This window comes from Balaenoptera ricei, chromosome 19 (assembly GCF_028023285.1).
Source record: "Balaenoptera ricei isolate mBalRic1 chromosome 19, mBalRic1.hap2, whole genome shotgun sequence".
NCBI lineage: Eukaryota > Metazoa > Chordata > Mammalia > Artiodactyla > Balaenopteridae > Balaenoptera > Balaenoptera ricei.
Window position 1 is genome coordinate 13,987,065 of NC_082657.1, and position 19,647 is coordinate 14,006,711.

The following is a 19,647-nucleotide window of genomic DNA, read 5'->3' on the forward strand; positions in this document are numbered from 1 at the left end:
GCTCCGCGGCATGTGGGATCTTCCCGAACCAGGGCTGGAACCCATGTCCCTCGCATTGGCAGGCGGAATCTTAACCACTGTGCCACTAGGGAAGCCCCCTGTGTTTTTTTTTTAGTTAATATGGTACAAATACATGATTGCAAACTTGCAGAGCTGCAGTTATTCTGTCATTATGCCCTTGGACATTCATCTGTCTTCAGTTTCTCCACCATTATGAAACAGCTGTGGTGAATTCTGTACAGAATGTCCAACAGCAGTGTGAACCATTTTCTTAGTCCGGGAATCTACTGGTCCAAAGTTTCCATGACCGAATCACTCTGATGGCCGGCGAACCTGGAAGGCTGTTTCCGGTTGCCCTTGGTAAAGATGGCGAGAAGAGGACCGTCACCGGGGTCAGGCTGCGGCTTCGATGCCCTCACCAAACATGGCGGCCTTTTGTGCCCGCCCCCTTCGCTTCCTCCTGTTGGTTTACTCCAGCGAATCAGTAGCAATGGCGGCGGTGAGAGCGGCTTCTCGGAGACTACGCAACTTGCTGACCCGGCGTGAGTCACCTCTTGACCTTTGGGGGTCCGTTGAGCTGTCGTGCTGTTATAGCGACAGTCGGACGGGGAGGCCTATCCCGGGTCTCGCAGGGTCCGAGCCCCTTATTAAACTCAGGGGTCCATGTGCCCCCATCCAAACGGCCTGTGTCTTACAATCGGGTCGCTGACAGCTCAGTGTTCCCAGCCTGGAGTCAGTACCACGATCACGGGTCTGAAGTGGTCCTCATACTGAGGCCACTGATAAAGTGCACCCTAATCTTAAAGTCTGTATTTCCCTAAACCAAGTTCTCTAACAGGCCTGTGTTCCCCAATCTAGTGTCACTGGGATGTGTGCCCTCTGCTCTTGAAGGTGCTGTGCCCCCAATCTGGGGTCATCAATGGCTCTTCCTTCTTTCATCTCCCCAGGATTGACAGCCCGCACCAACCTGGGTCTCAGCCTTAACCTTCATCCCATGAGTTCCTTTGCACAAGATGAGGCCTCCAAAGCAGCCCCCGAGGAAGCCCCAGGCCACAGCTATGAGTCCCTTCGGGTGACATCTGCCCAGAAACACATTCTGCACGTGCAGCTAAACCGGCCGGAGAAGAGAAACGCCATGAACAAGGCCTTCTGGAGGTCCGGCCTGCAGATTCTGGAGGCCTGCCTGCAGGAGGAGGCAGGGGCTAAGGGACTGGGCAGGGGTGGGCCTGAGGGCAGGGGATTCCCACGCCAGACATAGCCCTTCCCCCTTTCCCCCACAGCGAGATGGTGGTGTGCTTCAACAAGATTGCAGAAGATTCCGACTGTCGTGCTGTGGTGATCTCTGGCGCAGGAAAAATGTTCACTTCAGGTACCAGGTGCTCTCCACACCCAACCCTGCCAGTCTCCCCTGCTCCTGGGAATAGAGTAATGCTTCATAATTAGTGTTTTAAGCAGCTTCTAACTTCCACTTTGATCATTTTCAAATACAGAAATTAGTCCATGGGACTTCCCTGGCGGTCCAGTGGTTAAGACTCCGCGCTTCCACTCCAGGAGGCATGGGTTCATCCCTGGTCAGGGAACTAGGACCCTATATGCCACACGGTGCGGCAAAAACAAAAGAAAAGAAATTAGTCCAACAGAACATGACAGGATCATCGGCTCTAAAGTCAGGGTTTTCATCCTGAATCTGTGGCCTTGATCAAGGCCTTTAATCACCCAGAATCTGTTTTTTTTATGTCAGTAAAGCGTGTTGTAATAATTCCATGCTTTCTGGGAATTCCCTGACAGTCCAGTGGTTAGGACTCAGCACTTTCACTGCAGGGGCCCGGGTTCAATCCCTGGTCGGGGAACTAAGATCCTGCAAGCTGCGAGTGGTGCGGCCAAAAAAAAAAAAAATTGCATGCTTTCATGCAATTAATTACTCAATCCACATGAACTGATTTCCAGTTACATGTCTGTTAGATCTTTTGATTGTCCCACAGGTCTATTCTTCAGATTGGATAATTTCCATTGACCAGATTCATCGACTCCTTTGTCATCTCTGTTCTGCTGTTAAGCCCATCCAATGATTTTTTTAAAATTTCAGATACAGGCATACCTCAGAGATATTGTGGGTTCAGTTCTAGACTACCACAATAAAGCGCATATAGCAATAAAGCAAGTCACATGAACTTTTTGGTTTCCCAGTGCATATAAAAGTTACATTTACACTATACTGTAGTCTATTAAGTGTGCAGTAGCATTATGTCTAAAAAAAAAAAGTACATACCTTAATTAAAAGATAATTTATTGCTAAAAAATGCTAACCATTTGACAATGCAGGGTTGCCAGAAACCTTCAGTGTGTAAAAAACACAGTATCTGTGGGACTTCCCTGGTGGTTCAGTGGTTAAGATTCCCTGCTTCCAATGCAGGGATGCACGGGGCATGGGTTCGATACCTGGTCAGGGAACTAAGATCCCACATGCTGTGTGGTGCAGCCAAAAAATCAAAAGAAAAAACAGTATCTGTGAAGCGCAGTAAAATGAGGTATGCCTGTATTGTAGTTTGCAGTTCTCAAATTTCCGTTTGGTTCTTTTTTATATTTTCCATTTCTCTGCTAAAGTTTCATATCTTTTTGTTTATCACAATCGTATTTTTAAAAAAATATTTGTTTATCTTTGGCTGCGTCGGTTCTTAGTTGCTCACTCGGGATCTTCATTGCCGCGTGCGGGCTTCTCTCTACTTGTGGCCCGCATGCTCAGTAGTTGTGGTGCGCGGGTTTAGTTGCCCCTCAGCATGTGGGATCTTAGTTCCCCAACCAGGGATCAAACGTGCGTCCCCTGCATTGAAAGGCAGATTCTTAACCACTGGACCACCAGTGATGTCCCACAACCATATTTTTCTTTGCATCATTGACCGTAGTTACAGTGGCTGTTTTAAAATCCTTGTCTCCTAATTCCAACATCTGGGTCGCCTTGGCGTCAATCTCTGTTTCTTATCTTTTCTCTTGAAAAAAAATGGGTCTCATTTTCCTGTTTCTTTGTTTTCGGAGTAAGGTTAGATTGTATCCTGGATATTGGACTATGGGAGAAAATGATGTGGAAATTCAGGATCCTATTACATAATTCCAGAGTGTTGAGTTTCCTGTTTTAGCAGCTAAGTTGGAGTCAGTGTTTAAATCTCTTTGCTGGGCTGCCTGCCTGCTTCATGGGTCAACAAGAGATTTGGGCAGAGCTTATACACAGAACCTGGGGCTCCCCTCTCTGGCTCTCTGCTTTCTGGAATTTCCCCTCCCCCCCACTTTCTATCAGCTGAGGTCACCCTGGGCTCTGTTTGTCCTTTGGTTCTTCAAGCACAACTTCAGCCTGCCCTCAGGTTAACTTTTTTAAAAACAGGAAACTCAGCCAGTCACTTCTTCCAGAGTCTGCCTGGTGCCTTCAGGTAATTGGATCTTGTCCAACAAGGGCACATAGTTGGCACCTGTAGGAGGGTCCATACCAGAAGTGGAGGGTCACATACACTGATTTCTGCACAGGGCCCAGCCTAGTGCTGGGGTCCCAGTGGTGACTGAGGCAGCCCCAGGCCCTGCCCTCGTGGAGTTCCCAATTCAGTGGGGAAGACAGACAGTAAACAATGTATTTCTTTTTTTTTTTTTAATTTGCTTTAAAATATTTTATTGGAATCCTTTTGATAAGACCAAGTAAAGGCCACCTAAATGATTTTGGCCCCCAAATTTCTAGGCAGTCCCCTCTCCCCACCCCAGGAGGTTGACAGCTGCTCACACAGGTTAAGGCAGGAAAGATGTGAAGTTCCAAGGGTCTGTCCAACACCAGGTAGAGGACACCCTTTGTGTCAGCAAAATTCACAGTACCCAGGTAGAAGGCGCGCTGCTCTCCACTTCTTGTCACAGCCTGTTAATGAAGTGGCAGGAACCATTACCGGGGCATCGCAGCTATCCCAACAGCACTTCTTCAAGAGGAGAATTCCAAACCTTAGGCCTTCAGTCACCAGGCTAGCCCTGAATCTCTGTGAAGGGGCACTGCCCTGGCTGGACTTCCAAAAGCTCTCCTGCTCTATTCAAGAATAACACAACAGTGGACATCTTAAACGCCCTCGAGGCGCTCAGGAGCCTCCGTCAAGAATCAGGGGCCTGGGAAGAAACCAATGAGTCAGCAGAAGCCAGGGCAACTCCAGACGAGTGCCCCCTGCCCTGAGCTGGGTCAGTTCCAAGCAGTGGCATCACAGAGACATCAGACACTCTAGTCTGTAACGGTAGTTCATCCTGCTCAGACAATGTATTTCTTTCTGTTTCCTCTGTTAACATCGCCGCGTGTCGTGTCCGTTGTTTTCTTTCTACAACTCTCTCTGTTCTCCTTCATTCCTTTGTTCATCCATTCAACAGTCCAGTGCCAGCCCCCTTGCTAGGTGCTGCGGACCTCGAAACAGAGAGCAGCCCCTGTGTCTGAGCCCTGTCCTTCGTGGAGTGCAGGATGAGGGTTCACGTGTAGCTGTGCCAGGCCTGGGGTCCTCATCTTTCAGCTCACGGCTGATTGTGGCCGTCTCGTCCCATTTTCGATCTGAAGGCCAGAAAGAAGAAACTCAACTATTAGCAGTTTCAATGATAGAATGAAACTACTAATTTTAAAAAAAAAGAAAAAAAGAACTAGCCCACACTTATTTACATTTGCGGAGTGTCTCTGAGCACTTTACACGTATTAATTCTCACCACGACCCTGTGAGACAGGCTCAGTCCCCATCCCCATTTGATAGGTGAGGAAACTGAGACCCAGAGAGAGGAAGAAACTTGCCCAGTTCTCACTGCTGGGATTTTTGAACATGGGCTGCCTTGCTGCAGAATCCTTGCTCTTCACGGCTAAGTGACTATGGCCCACGTGTCTGACAGGCTGGTTCAAAGTATGCCTAGCCGGAGGAGCCCGCCACCTCCCACCCCTGCCACCTCCACACACCTACACCTCTCTGTGGTCTCATCTGAAGAAAAGGGAGATGCTCTGAGCCCCCACCTCATCAGGTTGCCGTGAGGATGAAACGAGTTAATAGGCACAAAACATTAATTCATGTGGAACTTTTATTAATGTAGCTGTTATTATTATTTTTTAAAATAAATTTATTTATTTCTTTTTGGCTGCATTGGGTCTTCGTTGCTGCGCCTGGGGTTTCTCTAGTTGCGGCGAGCGGGGGCTACTCTTCGTTGCGGTGCACGGGCTTCTCATTGCGGTGGCTTCTTTTGTTGCGGAGCACGGGCTCTAGGCGCGCAGGCTTCAGTAGTTGTGGCACACAGGCTCAGTAGTTGCGGCTCGCGGGCTCTAGAGCGCAGGCTCAGTAGTCGTGGCGCATGGGCTTAGTTGCTCTGCGGCATGTGGGATCTTCCCAGACCAGGGCTCGAACCTGTGTCCCCTGCATTTGCAGGCAGGTTCTTAACCACTGCGCCACCAGGGAAGTCCCTGTAGCTGTTATTATTGATGATTATAAATAATGTAATTGTGATGATGAAGGAGATCTGAAACATTTAGAGGTTCCCAGGGAACGAGACCTCTCCGGAATGACTTCTGACTCTGGAGGGGGACACCTTGTACCGTGGTCTGGGGCCCTTTATTCCAAGGGGTTGCAGACACCCGCGTCTGCAGATCCAGGTAGGGCGGATAAACCAGCAAAACTAGCGGGAGGAGGTGTGGCCAGGTGCCAAGCTGGGCTTGTTCTGGGGGTAAGCGTGGCTCCCACTGAGTCATACAAGCTGTGCAGGCCTAGTGGGAAGCTGGCAGATGCCTGCAGGCTGGTGCAGGCGGTCTGGCCTCGGCTGAGACGGAGTATATAATAATAGTAACTGTTGTGATGCCATTGCGTGCCAGGCATCGCTCAAAGCGCCTCTGGGCTCTGTCGCTTGAATCCTTGCAGCCCCATCAGCTCTTGGGAGGATTTTAGGCTCATTTTACAAAACAGAAACCCAAGACCCAAAGGATGGAGTGACCTGGCCAGGGTCGCACAGAGGAGTTCTGTCTTACCCATATTTAACTTGCACAAATTCAGCTCTACCCTGAGTCAACACTCCTCTATTCTCGTTCATTTAAACAAGCTGTGGCGGCAACAGAGCCTCAGAGAGTCAGGGGTGTGGCTGAAGGTGGGAGTGATTTTTCAGGTTCGTCAAATAGCATTGTTCAGAGGGCAGGCAAAAGCATGAGAATGATTCACCTCGGGAAGAAGAAAATTCTGCTCAGAACCATCCCGTAGCTCCACCTCACTCAGAGTCAAAGCCAAAGTCCTCCTCTTGGCCCACAAGGCCCCACAGAGTCTGCCTCTGTCACCTCTCTGACGTTGCCTCTTCCTACTTTCCCCCTTGCTCACTCCACTCCACTATGCTGGCCTCAGTGGTCCTCACACAGACACCGGGGGCATTCCTACCGCAGGGCCTTCGCACTGGCTGTTCCTGACACGTAGAACTCTGTTATCCCAGATATCCCTACAGCTCCCTCCCTCTGGTCCTTCAGATCTTTATTCATATGTCGCTTTTTCAGTAAGAGGGTCCCTGACCACCCTAGTTAATACTGCAAGAGCCCTCACTGTGCATGTGCACACACACACACACACGCTCCATTCCACTTCCCTCCTTTAATTTTCTTTTAGTACTTATTGCCACCTGACAAAATGTATCTTCCTACCTGTTTGTTTCCCATAGAAGGGCAGCTCCATGGGGGCAGAGATTGTTGTCTGTATTGTTCACTTATTGAGCACCTGCTGTGTACTAGGCCCTGGTAGGCACTGGGGATACAGTGGTGGGCAAAAAGCCAGACTCCTTGGGGGTGGGGAGGTGGGGAAGACAAACTCCTCGGCTCATGGAGCTCACATCCTAGAAAGGGAGACAGGCACTAAACGAGATAAGCATACAATTATAACAAGAAGGCAGTGCGGGAGATACAGCAGAGAAAGGAGGTGAAGGGTGACAGGCTGCTATTTAGCCAGGGGGGCCAGAGGGAGCCTCTCTGAGGAGATGACCTTTGAGCTGTGGCCTGAACGGTGTGATGGAGCGGGCCTTCTGATCGCTGGGGAAGGGCTGTTCTAGGCAGCAGCAGGAACAGGCACAGAGGCCCTGGGAAGCGAATGTGTTGTGTTGTTGGAACAGCTGATGGAGGCCTGCGTGCCCAGTGGAATAGGTTGGAAATGATGCTTGTGCAGGGCTGGTAAGGTCTTGGCAAAAGACCTGGCATTTCATTCTAAGTAAGACGGATGGGGGGGCGTCGGGGAGAAGAGAGGGCCCTGAGGCGATCACAAGTGCCCTCTGGCCACGTGTGGGGAACAGGCTGTGGAGGCAGGTCAGTGGAGGAAAGGTCAGACTTGGGATTGTCTTAAAGTTGTAGCCACAAAAATTTCTCCATTTCCGAGCTTCCCGTCTCAGGAAACATTACCACCTCTGACGCACTTGCTCATGCCCAAAACCTTGACCTCCAGGCCATCTGGCATCACAGTGAAGAGCATGGCCCCTGGAGCCAGCTGCTTAGTTCTGGGTTTGAAATCGCAGCTCCACTGCTCACAAGCCAGTGTGACCTTGGGCATGTGATTTAAGCTCCCCGTGCCTCAGTTTCTCCCCCAGGAAAATGGAGGTAGTAATGGGACCTACCTCAGAGGGTCATTGTGAAGCTAAAGTGAGCAAAGACTCGATATACGTTAGCTTGCCTTGACTTCACACCCCAAACGCAGTCCCTCCTGTGTGAGTTGCTGTCTCCACTGTGGTGGTTTGCCTGGCCTCTGAACTCTAGTCAGGGCAATGGGTTGGGCCTGGGCGGCTAGGTGAGCCTCCTCATATCTCCCCACCAGGTATCGACTTCGTGGACATGGCTTCAGGGCTTCTTCAGCCCGCAGGAGACGACGTGGCCCGCATCAGCTGGCACCTCCACAGCCTCCTCAGCAGATACCAAGAGACCTTCAGCGTCATCGAGAAGGTGACTCTGGGAGGCTAGCAGGGCATCCCCCCTGCCTGCCGCTCCTGGACCAGCCTTGACCCTGCCCCTCCTGTCCCCTTCTAGTGCCCTAAGCCGGTGATTGGCGCCATCCATGGGGGCTGCATTGGTGCAGGTGAGTCTGCAGCCACCCACCCAGATCTGTTGCTAGTTAGACTTTGGCCCAAGGTGCAACGCCACAGTCTGGGGGCCGGGGGGGGGGGGGAGGGGAGCAGTCCTGTGGTTGTTTAGTGTCCCTGGCCTCTACTTCCCAGGAGTGGATCTTATCACTGCCTGTGACATCCGGTACTGTACCCAGGATGCTTCCTTCCAGGTGAAGGTGAGCCATCCTCCCGAGCTTCTGCTTCCTTGGGCCCTGCTTAGAGCTGGGAAATGAGTGGCAGAGACAGGTCAGAGCAGGGGTAGAGCAGGGACAGAGCAAGCTAAGGGGGTGGGAGTGAGTCTAGATGGCTTCATGGAAGAGTTAGTTAGAACTGAACCTTAAAAAGTAACCCTTGGGACTTCCCTGGTGGACCAATGGTTAAGACTCCGCACTTCCAATGCAGGGGGCGCCTGTTTGATCCCTGGTCAGGGAACTAAGATCCCACGTGCCACAGGAGCAAAAAAAAAAAGAAAAAAAAAGTAACACTTGGCCAGGGAGGAAGTCAAGGGTAGGTCATGCAGTCAGTGTGAGGTCAGGAGTGAGTAAAGTTGTCAGGGAGGGGTTGAGGCTGGGGGCGCTGCTGGAGGGGGCTGGAGGCACGATGGAGCTCGTGGATGGAGGGGGGCAGGGCAGGGATAAGCAAGGCTTCCGTCTGGAGATAGATGCAGCTGACCTCAAAGAATCGGGAGGGCAGAGGAATGGGAAGGTGGGCTGTATTCTAGAGTGAAGGAACCTATATGGGCAAAAGTATGTGGTTGGGAATGAAACGGGGTGTTTGGAATGGGAGTCTCTGAGGTGGGGGTGGGGTGGGACCTCTGCAGTAAATGCAGAATTTCATTGGCATTGAGGTTGCATGGGGGACAGTAGTGGGCAGAAACCAAGCACAGACAGGATTGCTCCCCCCAGGAGGTGGACCTAGGTTTGGCAGCGGATGTGGGAACCCTGCAGCGACTTCCCAGAGTCATCGGGAACCAGAGGTGGGTGAGAGGAGCCTGGGGAAGGGGACGGCAGGACATCTCCTAGACCTGGGATGACTGCCACCCCCAACACGCTCTGCCTTCTTGCAGCCTGGTCAACGAGCTGGCCTTCACTGCCCGCAAGATGATGGCTGACGAGGCCCTGGAGAGTGGGCTGGTCAGGTAGGGGCCGAGGCCTGTGCTGGATAAGAGCTCAGGGGCAGCCAGACCTGGGTGGGGCTCTCTGGATCCCCGTGTACCTTAACTCATGGATTGCAGGTGGCCTCCTCTCTCTGGGTGGTCTGGAGTCTACTGCCCTGCTCTGATTGGTCCATTTCACTGCGGTATCTTCTGTTTTCTACTGTGATTGGCTACTTCTTCATCCATGGGAGGGAGAGGAGAGCTCTTCTCAGACCGCCGACTCCAAATTCCTTTCATCCTCAGCCGGGTCTTCCCAGACAAGGAGGTCATGCTTGATGCGGCCTTCGCCCTGGCAGCCGAGATTTCCAGCAAGAGCCCCGTGGCGGTGCAGAGCACAAAGATCAACCTGCTCTACTCCCGCGACCATTCGGTGACAGACAGCCTCAACTTCATGGTGAGACTCTCCGTCTGACCAATCACATCCCTTCTCTGATCCCAGAGCAACCAATCAGGGCACAGCGGCCCCTTGCAGGCCTTGTCCTCTGATTGGTGCGCTGCTATCTCCCATTTTTTCGTTGGTCCAATTAAAATCTTCCCGTATCCTTTCCATTCCCCGCCGCTGTCTTCATCCAGAAATCCTGGAACATGAGCATGCTGCAGACAGAGGACGTCGTTAAGTCTCTCCAGGCCTTAATGGAGAAGAAGGAACTGAAGACCATCACCTTCTCCAAGCTCTGAGAGGCCCTTCGTCCCAGGTCCTGGCCCAGGGTCTAGCTTTGTCCTGTCTCATGCCTGCGCTTCCTCATTCACAGAGAGGGAGGATTAGTGAAGACGGTCCCCCTCGCTGTCTTCTTGGCCAGTCTCCCAGTTTATAACTTTATGACACAGATTTACTCATGCCTTGTCTTCGCCCCACGAACAATAAAGCAATATAAAGAACCCGGTGTCCTTATTGGAGAGAGAGGCGAGGCAGAAAGGGGGTTAACATGATCATCCTGGGGGCTCTAAGGACCACGGTTGTGCTGAAAGTTGGGGATAGAGATACGACCAATGGGAATGGGAGCCATGCAGGTGATGACCATTCAGAGTGGCAGTGGGCAGGCCAGGGCTGGTAGCAAGTCATGTGAAAGGCCACAGACGGTCTTCCTGCCTGCTCCAGGCTTGAGGGCGGCATTTCCCCTGCCTGGCCCCCACTCACTGCACAGCATAGTAGGTTCCGGTGCTGGAGTCTGGCTAGGGTTCTACTGCTACCCAATCTTGGGTCAACTGCCTCACTTCTCTTAAGCTCTGAGTTCTCTTTTCCATATGTAATCCCAACCTCCTGGGGAATTCCCTGGTGTCCAGTGGTTAGGGCTTTCACTGCGGTGGCCCGGGTTCAATCCCCTGTGGGGGAACGAAGATCCCGCAAGCCGCATGGCGTGGCCAAAAAAATAAAAAATAAACCAACGTCCTGGATTTATGTTTGGAATGAGGGCAAGAGACCAAGCATTTATTTACAAGGTATTATTTTCCTTTTTTTCTTTTTTTTTTTTGGCCGCGCCGTGCGGCTTGTGGGAGACTTGTGGGATCTTAGTTTCCCCGACCAGGGATGGAACCCAGTGCCACGGCAGTGAAAGCACAGAGTCCTAACCACTGGACCACCAGGGAAGTCCCCTAGCATTAATTTAGTGTCTCCTATATGCCACGTCCTGTTATGAATATTTATTAACTTAGTAATTCCTTTCAAGGGCCCTATGAGGTTGATACTATTAATATTCCCTATTTAACAGATGGGCAAATGGGCAAACTGAGGTTAAAACACTGACACAAGATCAAACAGCGAAGAAGTGGCAGAGGAAAAAGTTTAACCCAGAACCTCAGGCTCCAGAAGTCAGTGATCTAAACCACTGCATATACAATATAACGTACATACTAGAGGCATGGAGCAATAAATTTGGGTCCTTGAACAGTTCCTGGGAGTATCAAGAGTGCCCAGTTCCTCCTTGCTTTTTCAGTAGTTTCCATTGCCCATCTGTCCTGGGCCACTCCTTTTAGCCTTACCCTGCCCAACCCTCCTGGCCTCACCCTCCCTCTGACAACAAAGGGTCAGCCAGGTTTTTATGGGCTCTGATAAGGCCCTTGAAGGGCCAAAGTTCGCCAGCACTTCCTCTTTGCAGAAGGGCCTAGAGGAGGCGGTCCTGAGCTGAGTACCCCAGGCCTGGCCCAGAAGATCTGGGTTCTGGTTGGTTACCAGTGAGGCTGGTAAGAGAAGGGAGACTGGGGGTGCCCTAGAAGATGTGTGCCTAGGATGCCCAGAAGAGGGACCCCGTGGACCCTGCCCTGCCAGCCACTCCCTTATCCTCAGGTATAAGAGCCACCCACCAGCCGCTATCTGCCACCATTCGCTACTCCTGCAGCTCTCCTCATCGTAGAAGCCACCAGCCCAGCCTCTCAAGATGGCCTTTGTTCCTGCACCAGGCTACCAGCCCGCCTACAACCCGGTGAGAGACCCTGGTCCCTGGCTTAGCTCCACCCTGACCTCCACGCACCAACTCACCCTCACCCTGATCCTCAGGGGCGCCCACCCGGCCGTTGTGGGTCTGATTTACCCAGTACTGACCCTGGGGCTTGACTGACTCCCACCCTGATAGACTATTTACATCCATCCCCAGCTCTCAGCCCTCTTCATCTTCACGCTGATCCCTCACCCCTTGGTTTCCTCTCCCTTGCTTAAGGGAGGGGGGCTGGAGGGGCTTCTGACTGAGTAGTAAGGGCTGCAATAGGCAGATGGCCTTTGAGGCCCCTCACCTGGCCCCTTCTGCAGACGCTGCCCTACCACAGGCCCATCCCAGGCAGTCTCAGCGTTGGAATGTCCATTTACATCCAAGGAGTGGCTAGCGAGCATATGAAGAGGTAAGACTCTCCCCCATGCCAGGCTAGGCTGGGAGGGGGCTACAAACAGGGGGCTTCCAGCCCAGGTGCAGGAGGCCTATTTCCCTTCCTCCCCGCCGGCTGAGAAGAGGGCTCTATGCCACTGCACCTGATGGCCAAAGAACAGCTCTGGTCTGGGGAGTCCAGGGCTTGGTGATCAGATCAGGAGGTGGGCTGGGAGGTGTTAGGGAGACTCACCATGACAGGTGGCCCCAGAGTTGGGACACTGGATTGGAATTGATGGGTATGACAGCATGAATTAAGATCACAGGCTCAGAGCTGGTCCACCTGAGTTCATGTCCCAGCTCTGTCATTTACCAACCGTGTGACTGGGAAAGCTCTGTGTGCTTTAGTTTGTCATCTGTAAAATGGGTTTTGAGGATTCAATATGTTAAACATATAGTCGTATAGTCAGCACTACAATAACTCTTAGCTTTTTGTTTTCTTTAATTTTTTAGATTTATTTTTGGCTGCATTGGGTCTTCGTTCCATGCAGGCTTTCTTTAGTTGAGGCGAGCAGTGGCGGGAGGGCTACTCTTTGTTGCGGTGCGCGGGCTTCTCACTGCGGTGGCTTCTCTTGTTGCGGAGCACGGGCTCTAGGTGCGTGGGCTTCAGTAGTTGTGGCACGCGGGCTCAGTAGTTGTGGTGCACGGGCTTAGTTGCTCCGCGGCATGTGGGATCTTCCCGGACCAGGGTTCAAACCTGTGTCCTCTGCGTTGGCAGGAGGATTCTTAACCACTGCACCACCAGGGAAGTCCACTTAGCTTTTTTTATGGCTTTAAAATGGTGATGATAATTGAATGATGTCATAGGACTGTTGTTTCTTTGTTCATTGTTTCTGTGTCCACCGAGTACCCACTCTGTGCCTAGGCGCTGGGGCCTGAGAACTCAACAGGACAAAGATCCCTGTCCTCATGGAGCTGACATCCTAGTAGAGGAGACAGATAAAAATAAATAAGTCAGATATATAATAAGTCAGATGGCGATAAATGCTATGGAGACAAATGAGGAGGGAAGGGAGATGGGGAGCAGATGTGGGGTAGGGGTTGTGTGGCATTGTCTCTTTAAATAAGGTGGCCAGGGAAATGTTCCTGGGAAGGGAATTTTTCAGCAAAGACCTGAAGGCAGTGAGGGAGGGAGCCTGGGGTGTATCTGAGGGAAGAGCATTCCAAGCAGAAAGAACAGCCAGTGCAAAGGTCCTGAGGCAGGTGTGTGCCTGCCCCCTTGGAATAATTTGGGGGATGCTGGTGTGAAGGGAGCTGTGGAAGGTGCTCCGATTTGCGTTTTCACAGGGTCCCTCTGGCTGCATGTGGGGAATGGCCTTCAGGAGCCAGGGAGGGGGCAGAGAGACCTGAACCGATAGATACCGGGCTGGGGTAAATGCAGGAGTCCCAGTAGCAGTCTTATTTGAAGCTGGGTCAGGGAAGGGGGTCTCATAAGGAAAGGGAGTGAGCAAAGGGGTAGCGGTGGGAATCTGCCCCTTGGAGTGCAGGGGCACGATCTCCCCCTCCAGTCTTGGGTCAATAGTGCTCTGGCATGTGCGGCCAGGGGAACAGCCCTTCGTGTCCCACCAGGTTCTTCGTGAACTTCGAGGTGGGGCAGGGCCCAGAGGCAGACATCGCCTTCCACTTCAACCCCCGCTTTGACGGCTGGGATAAGGTGGTCTTAAACACGAGGCAGAACGGCAACTGGGGCAACGAGGAGAAGAAAAGGAGCATGCCCTTCAGCAAGGGCGCCGCCTTCGAGCTGGTGTTCATGGTCTTGGCCGATCACTACAAGGTCGGAGCCTCATCCCTCCCTCCCTCCTTCCCTTCCTTCCTCCCTCCCTGCCTTTCTGCCTTGCCCTGATCCCTCCCTCTCTCCCTTTCTTTCTTCTTTCTTCCTCTCTCCCTTCCCCCTCCCTCCTCCCTTCCTACCTCACTTTTCTATTCTTTTCCTCCTCTCCTGCCTCTCTTTTTCTCATTCCCATTCCTCCACCTCGGAGAGCCTTCTAATGTGTTTCACACATAACCTCTTGCTCCCGTGTTCTTGCGAGGTATGTATTTTGGCCCTTTCTTATCAGGAAGTCTAAACACACACAGAAGCACAGAGTCCTGGGAAGCCCTCCTCCCCTGGGCCAGCACCGAGCTGTCCACTCCAGGTTCCTCTGCTCCTGTCTCTACCTCCCACTTCCCCTCCGGTTATTTAGAAGCAAATCCCAGCTATCATATAATTTCATTCATAAATTGAATGGAGTTCTCTCCATCCCCTGCCTGCCACTCCCCATAAATGACACACATCAGACACCCTGTGCACATCCGTCCCAGCCTGACCCATGGGAGAAGTCTTCCGGGAGGATAACCTACCTGGACGTTATCTGCCCTCATGTGGACACCAGATATCTAACCTCATCACCAAGGTTAACATCAGGGCTTGAGCTCGGACAGACATGGGTTCAAGTCTGGGCTTTGCCTCTCCCCAGCATGTGACCTTGAACTGGTCACTCTACCACCTGGAACCTCTGCTTTCTTGAACAACAGGGACAGTGTTTTGTCCTCCCTCACGGAGCTGTTGAGCCAATCACCATGTTGATGCCAGCAGGTAAAGCGCTTAGCATGTAGAAAGCTCTCAGTCCTGGGGAGCTGGGTCTCGGCTGTGCCCATTTCTTAGCACTATAAATAGAACCGTGATGGCTTACAGTACTCTTGAGATGTGATGACAAGGCAAGGCTCTACATGGGATTTCCACAGTGCCTTTGACATGCCTTCCCAACAGTCCCAGAGCGAGATCCCATTTTACAGATGCAGAAACAAAGACTCAGAGAAGTGAGTGACTTACCTAAGGTCACACAGCCAAGACATGTCAGAGCTGGACCTGACACCCAATCATTTGGTACCAAAACCAGGACTCCAATTCAGTTATCTCCCAATCTCCATCCTCAGACTAAATTCTCTATTCTCGTCTGCCCACCAATCTGTGAGCTGACTTTTGACCTCAGCTTGACCTCTGACCGGTGGACTCAAGATTCCTGACTCTGAGGCTGTCCCAGCTCACCCTCAAAACTTGTGACCCCAAGTTAAAAATTTCCCTGTTTCCTGCTTCCTGTTTTCTACCTTCCAGGGTCAGATGTGCCACCTCTGACCTGACCCCTGCCCTCCAGGTGGTGGTAAATGGGAATCCCTTCTATGAGTTTGGGCACCGGATCCCACTACAGATGGTCACCCACCTGCATGTGGATGGCGACCTGCAGCTTCAATCAATCAACTTCATCGGAGGCCAGCCCGCCCCAAACCAGGTGTGTGGTGTGTCCCTCTCTTGTTTGCTTGCTTTCTTCCTTAATTCGTCCCTACATTCACTTATTTCCTGAGCACCTGCTCTGTGCCAGACCCTTTTTTTTTTTAATTAATTTTTTTAATTTATTTTTTTTTAGCTGTGTTGGGTCTTTGTTTCTGTGCGAGGGCTTTCTCTAGTTGTGACAAGCAGGGGCCACTCTTCATCACGGTGCGCGGCCCTCTCACTGTCGCGGCCTCTCTTGTTGAGGAGCACAGGCTCCAGACATGCAGGCTCAGTAATCGTGGCTCACGGGCCTAGTTGCTCCGCGGCATGTGGGATCTTCCCAGACCAGGGCTCGAACTCGTGTCCCCTGCATTGGCAGGCAGATTCTCAACCACTGTGCCACCAGGGAAGCCCTGTGCCAGACCCTTTGCCAGGTGATGCCACAGACCCAGCGGCAACCAAGACAGTCTAGTAGTGGCCACAAGTCGTCAGTGCGGGGGTGGGGCACATACAGGAGGTTTGGAGAGTCTTTTTTTTTTAAGGTATTTGCACCATTTTCTACACCATCATTTTATTTTATTTATTTATTTAATTATTTTGGCTGCGCCACGTGGCTTGCAGGATCCTAGTTCCCCGACCAGGGATTGAACCCTGGCCCTTGGCAGTGAAAGCGCAGAGTCCCAACCACTGGACGGCCAGGGAAGTCCCTGGAAAGCCTTAGGGAGGGCTTTCTGGAGGAGAAGTAGGTGTGTAAGCTGAGTCAGAAAGTGAAGATAGGGAGGGACAAAAACCACAGGAGTAGCAAACATGTTTCTGAGAAGTTGCCTAATGTCATTAGTCAGCTGGGAAATTCACTGACAATCACAAGGAGCTACCACTACACACCCGCCGGAAGGGCTATAACGAGAAAGGCACATAGTACCAATGTCTGGTGAGGCTGTGGACTGGCCGACACTCCCATACCTCGGGAAATAACTGGGCAGCCTCTACGGAAGCTGAACAGACACACACCCAGTGACCAAGAAACCCCACTACCAGGTCCACGGTGAACAACTGGCCAAGACACAAGCACTAGAACCCCACAGCAACACTACTTGGAGAAGCCCAAACTTCAGAAACCTGGCATGTCCTTCAGCTGAGGGCTCTACCCTTCCCAACCTGTAAGTCCCCCAGCCCCTCCAAGGGGAAAGTACTCTGATGATCATCAGCCCCATTCTACAGATGTGGGAACTGAGGCACGGAGTGCTTCAGTAACTTGCCCAAGGTCATGGAGCTTGTAAGCGGCAGAGGCACGGATCAAACCACTCCTCTGCCTCCCTGATGAGGAAACGCTGGGAATGTCTTCATCCCTAAGGTGACCTTGGGCCTATGGGTGTTCATTTTACTCTTGTGCTCCATCAGTGTATTTTATTTTATTATTTATTTACTTACTTACTTATGTCCGCACTGCATGGCTTGTGGAATCTTAGTTCCCTGACCAGGGATCGAACCCCGGGCCCCCACAATGAGAGTGCCAAGTCCTAACCACTGGACCGCCAGGGAATTCCCTCATCAATGTATTTTAAAAAGAAAAACAACATGGGAATTCCCTGGCGGTCCAGTGGTTAGGACGCCTCACTTTCACTGCTGAGGGCCCGGGTTCAATCCCTGATCAGGGAACTAAGATCCTGCAAAACGCGCAACGCAGCCAGAATAAAAAGAAAAACAACAATGAAGCAATTTTTAAAGGACCTTCAGGATAGCTGGCTTAAAACGGAAGTCGAGGCAGAAATGAGTGCATCAGAAACAGAGAGAAAGAGTGAATAAAAATTGTTTGGTGGGGAAAGGAACCACTGGTGAGGAGGTGAGGACGAGAGAGAGGAACAGAGACAGAGACTGCGAGTAAGAGAGGCTGAGAAACAGAAACAGACACACACAGACTGAAAGAGCTGAGACAGACAAGGGAGGGACAGGAACTTGGCTGGTTAAAGCGCCCCTAGTTGCCCCAGGGGTGCGCATGTAGAGTGAAGGGCAAATCATGGCTGGAGATGAGGTGAGCAGGGTGTTGTGTGGGCTTGGGGGTGTGTAATGAGGGTGCACACTTTATCGTGTGGCTCCTGGATTGAGCGGGAGGAGAAGAGTGGATGAGGGTCCTGGGTCAGCAGGAAGCCAGGACAGGGGTGGGTACAAAAACAGAATTTACCAGCCTTGTCCTAAAGGAGTGGGCTGAGGTTCGCTGTGCACTGGAGATCCCTAAACACGGCGAGTTCCTCTCCATGAATGAGCCAGCTGGGTGCTACCCTTTGACCCCGAGTTCCCTTGGATGGTGGTGGTAGGCTGCCCTGGGGCGGGCATCCTTGACACCCTCCAGGACCTAGTTTAGGGTCCCCCTCATTGCCTCCTTCTCTTTCTGTGCCCACAGGTGCCCATGCCTAATCCGGTGTACCCAGTAAGTACCTGCTGGTGGGTGATGGACTTCCCCTTGAGGTGGGGTTCAGTGGCTGAGGAGGTCCTAGGGCAGCCAAAGGACCCCCAGCCTCTCTCCACTCATGCCTTCCGTCCATCTGTGTAGGGTCCGGGGCAGTACTACCAAGAGCCAAGTAACCTCCCAGTAAGTGGGAGGGTTGTGTGGCCATTTGGGGGTGGGTGGCAAGAACTGGAGGGTGGTCAGAGAGACTGGATCCCCAGTTGTACTAATCCAGCACCTAGAGCTACGCCTGCATGTAGTAGGTGGGCCTAATATTTGCCGAATATTATAGAATAATAACTCTTCCTCACTTCACAGACCATGGAGGGACCCCCAACCTTCAACCCGGTAAGGTCTCTGGTGGGAGTTTAGGGTTCTGTGGTGGGCAGTTTGTGGGGAAGCAGGAACTGGTGGTGGGTCAGGGGTCCTGAACCATGGGGAGCCCTGAGAAGGTAGGAAATAGAGTGGGCAGAGGGTGTTTGGGGCGGGAGGTGGGTGGGGAGAGGGTGAAGTTGGTGGTCAGAGGGGGTGGAGGTTGGGGGTTAGGGACATTTCCCAGGACAAGTGAGAGCCCCTCTCTGAAAATTTGTCCTTGCCTCTGGCTTCTGGGGACCTGAGAGATGATGGGACACCATGTTCTCTTCCCACAGCCTGTGCCATTTAATGGGAGACTGCAAGGGGGGCTTACAGCCCGAAGAACCATTATTGTCAAGGGCTACGTACCCCCCACAGCCAAGAGGTATGGAGTCTAGATTGAGGTGTGAATCCTTGGTCCTCCACATCCCTCAGTCCTAGGAGTCTGAGCCCTCAGCCTCCTCCTCCATTGGAGACCTGGGAATCCAGTCCCCAGTCCCCTCCTTCCTTGGGGAGCAAAGCGCTCCCCCACCTCCTCCCCACCCATCTTACTCCTACCTTTCTCTCTGCCCCCAGCTTTGTCATCAACTTCAAGGTGGGATCCTCAGGGGACCTGGCTCTGCACATTAACCCCCGGCTGAATGAGGGCACCGTGGTTCGGAACAGCTTTCTGAATGGCTTGTGGGGAGCCGAGGAAAGGAAGGTCTCCTACAACCCGTTTGGTCCTGGACAGTTCTTTGATGTGAGTCTGGGGTCTCTTTCCCTGCTTCCCTCCAAAGCCTCTGTCCTGGTCCTGGCCTCACGCCCGCCCCTCTCTCTGCAGCTGTCCATTCGCTGTGGCATGGATCGCTTCAAGGTGTACGCCAACGGCCAGCACCTCTTCGACTTCTCCCATCGCCTTTCGGCCTTCCAGAGGGTGGACATGGTGGAGATCCAGGGTGATGTCACCTTGTCCTATGTCCAGATCTGATCTATTCCTGGCGCCATAACCCTTGGGAACACAGAGGAAGATCCTGTAGGACTCCTTTCTAAGCCCCTAATAAAATGTCTGAGGGTGTCTTGTGAATGTACATGACCCCATTCGCCTCCCTCACTGTTCCTTCCTTCTTGGTTCAATCATGCACTGTCCATTCAGCCATCCAATCATCTGTCCATCCATCCTCTCATCATAATAAATCTAGGGCTTTATGTGTATGAACCTATTCACTCCTCACAATGCCAGGAGGTAGGAACTATTATTATTTTCCATCTGTAAATGATGAGGAGACAGGCAAAGAAAAATAAAGCTGTTGCCCAAGGTCACAGAGTCCATAAATGGCAGAACCAGGATCCAAATCGAGGTGGTCTGGCTCCCAAGGCTACGTGCTCAGCCACTATACAGCCTGTTGTCCCATCCACCCTGCATCCATCCAACCAAAATTCCATATACCCATTCAACATCCAACCATCTAGCCACTCACCAATCCATCTGTCCGTCTGTTTGTCCAGCCAT

At 52.0% G+C, this 19,647-nt stretch overlaps 2 protein-coding genes across 4 annotated transcripts; both read left to right on the plus strand.

Moving 5' to 3' along the window:
- Positions 1-436: 436 nt before the first annotated feature.
- Positions 437-10,129, plus strand: ECH1 (enoyl-CoA hydratase 1). The gene is made up of 10 exons (XM_059904596.1): positions 437-542; positions 948-1,155; positions 1,281-1,369; positions 7,809-7,933; positions 8,018-8,066; positions 8,206-8,270; positions 9,000-9,070; positions 9,161-9,232; positions 9,494-9,644; positions 9,824-10,129. Exons 1-10 carry the CDS (start codon positions 491-493, stop codon positions 9,926-9,928), a joined length of 987 nt encoding a protein of 328 aa, XP_059760579.1. The 5' UTR covers positions 437-490; the 3' UTR covers positions 9,929-10,129.
- An 84-nt stretch (positions 10,130-10,213) lies between these two features.
- Positions 10,214-19,384, plus strand: LGALS4 (galectin 4). 3 transcript variants are annotated; one of them, XM_059904597.1, is made up of 11 exons: positions 10,214-11,431; positions 11,535-11,670; positions 11,994-12,082; positions 13,675-13,879; positions 15,240-15,374; positions 17,757-17,783; positions 17,907-17,945; positions 18,120-18,149; positions 18,452-18,540; positions 18,732-18,897; positions 18,979-19,384. In XM_059904597.1, the coding sequence occupies exons 2-11, from the start codon at positions 11,626-11,628 to the stop codon at positions 19,123-19,125; spliced, it is 972 nt and encodes a 323-aa protein (XP_059760580.1). In that variant the 5' UTR covers positions 10,214-11,431; positions 11,535-11,625; the 3' UTR covers positions 19,126-19,384. The 3 variants fall into 3 exon arrangements, with proteins under 3 accessions (XP_059760580.1, XP_059760582.1, XP_059760581.1); XM_059904599.1 differs by lacking the exon at positions 18,979-19,384 and adding an exon at positions 16,394-16,515 and having other exon boundaries at positions 18,732-18,891; XM_059904598.1 differs by lacking the exon at positions 17,907-17,945.
- Positions 19,385-19,647: the final 263 nt, after the last annotated feature.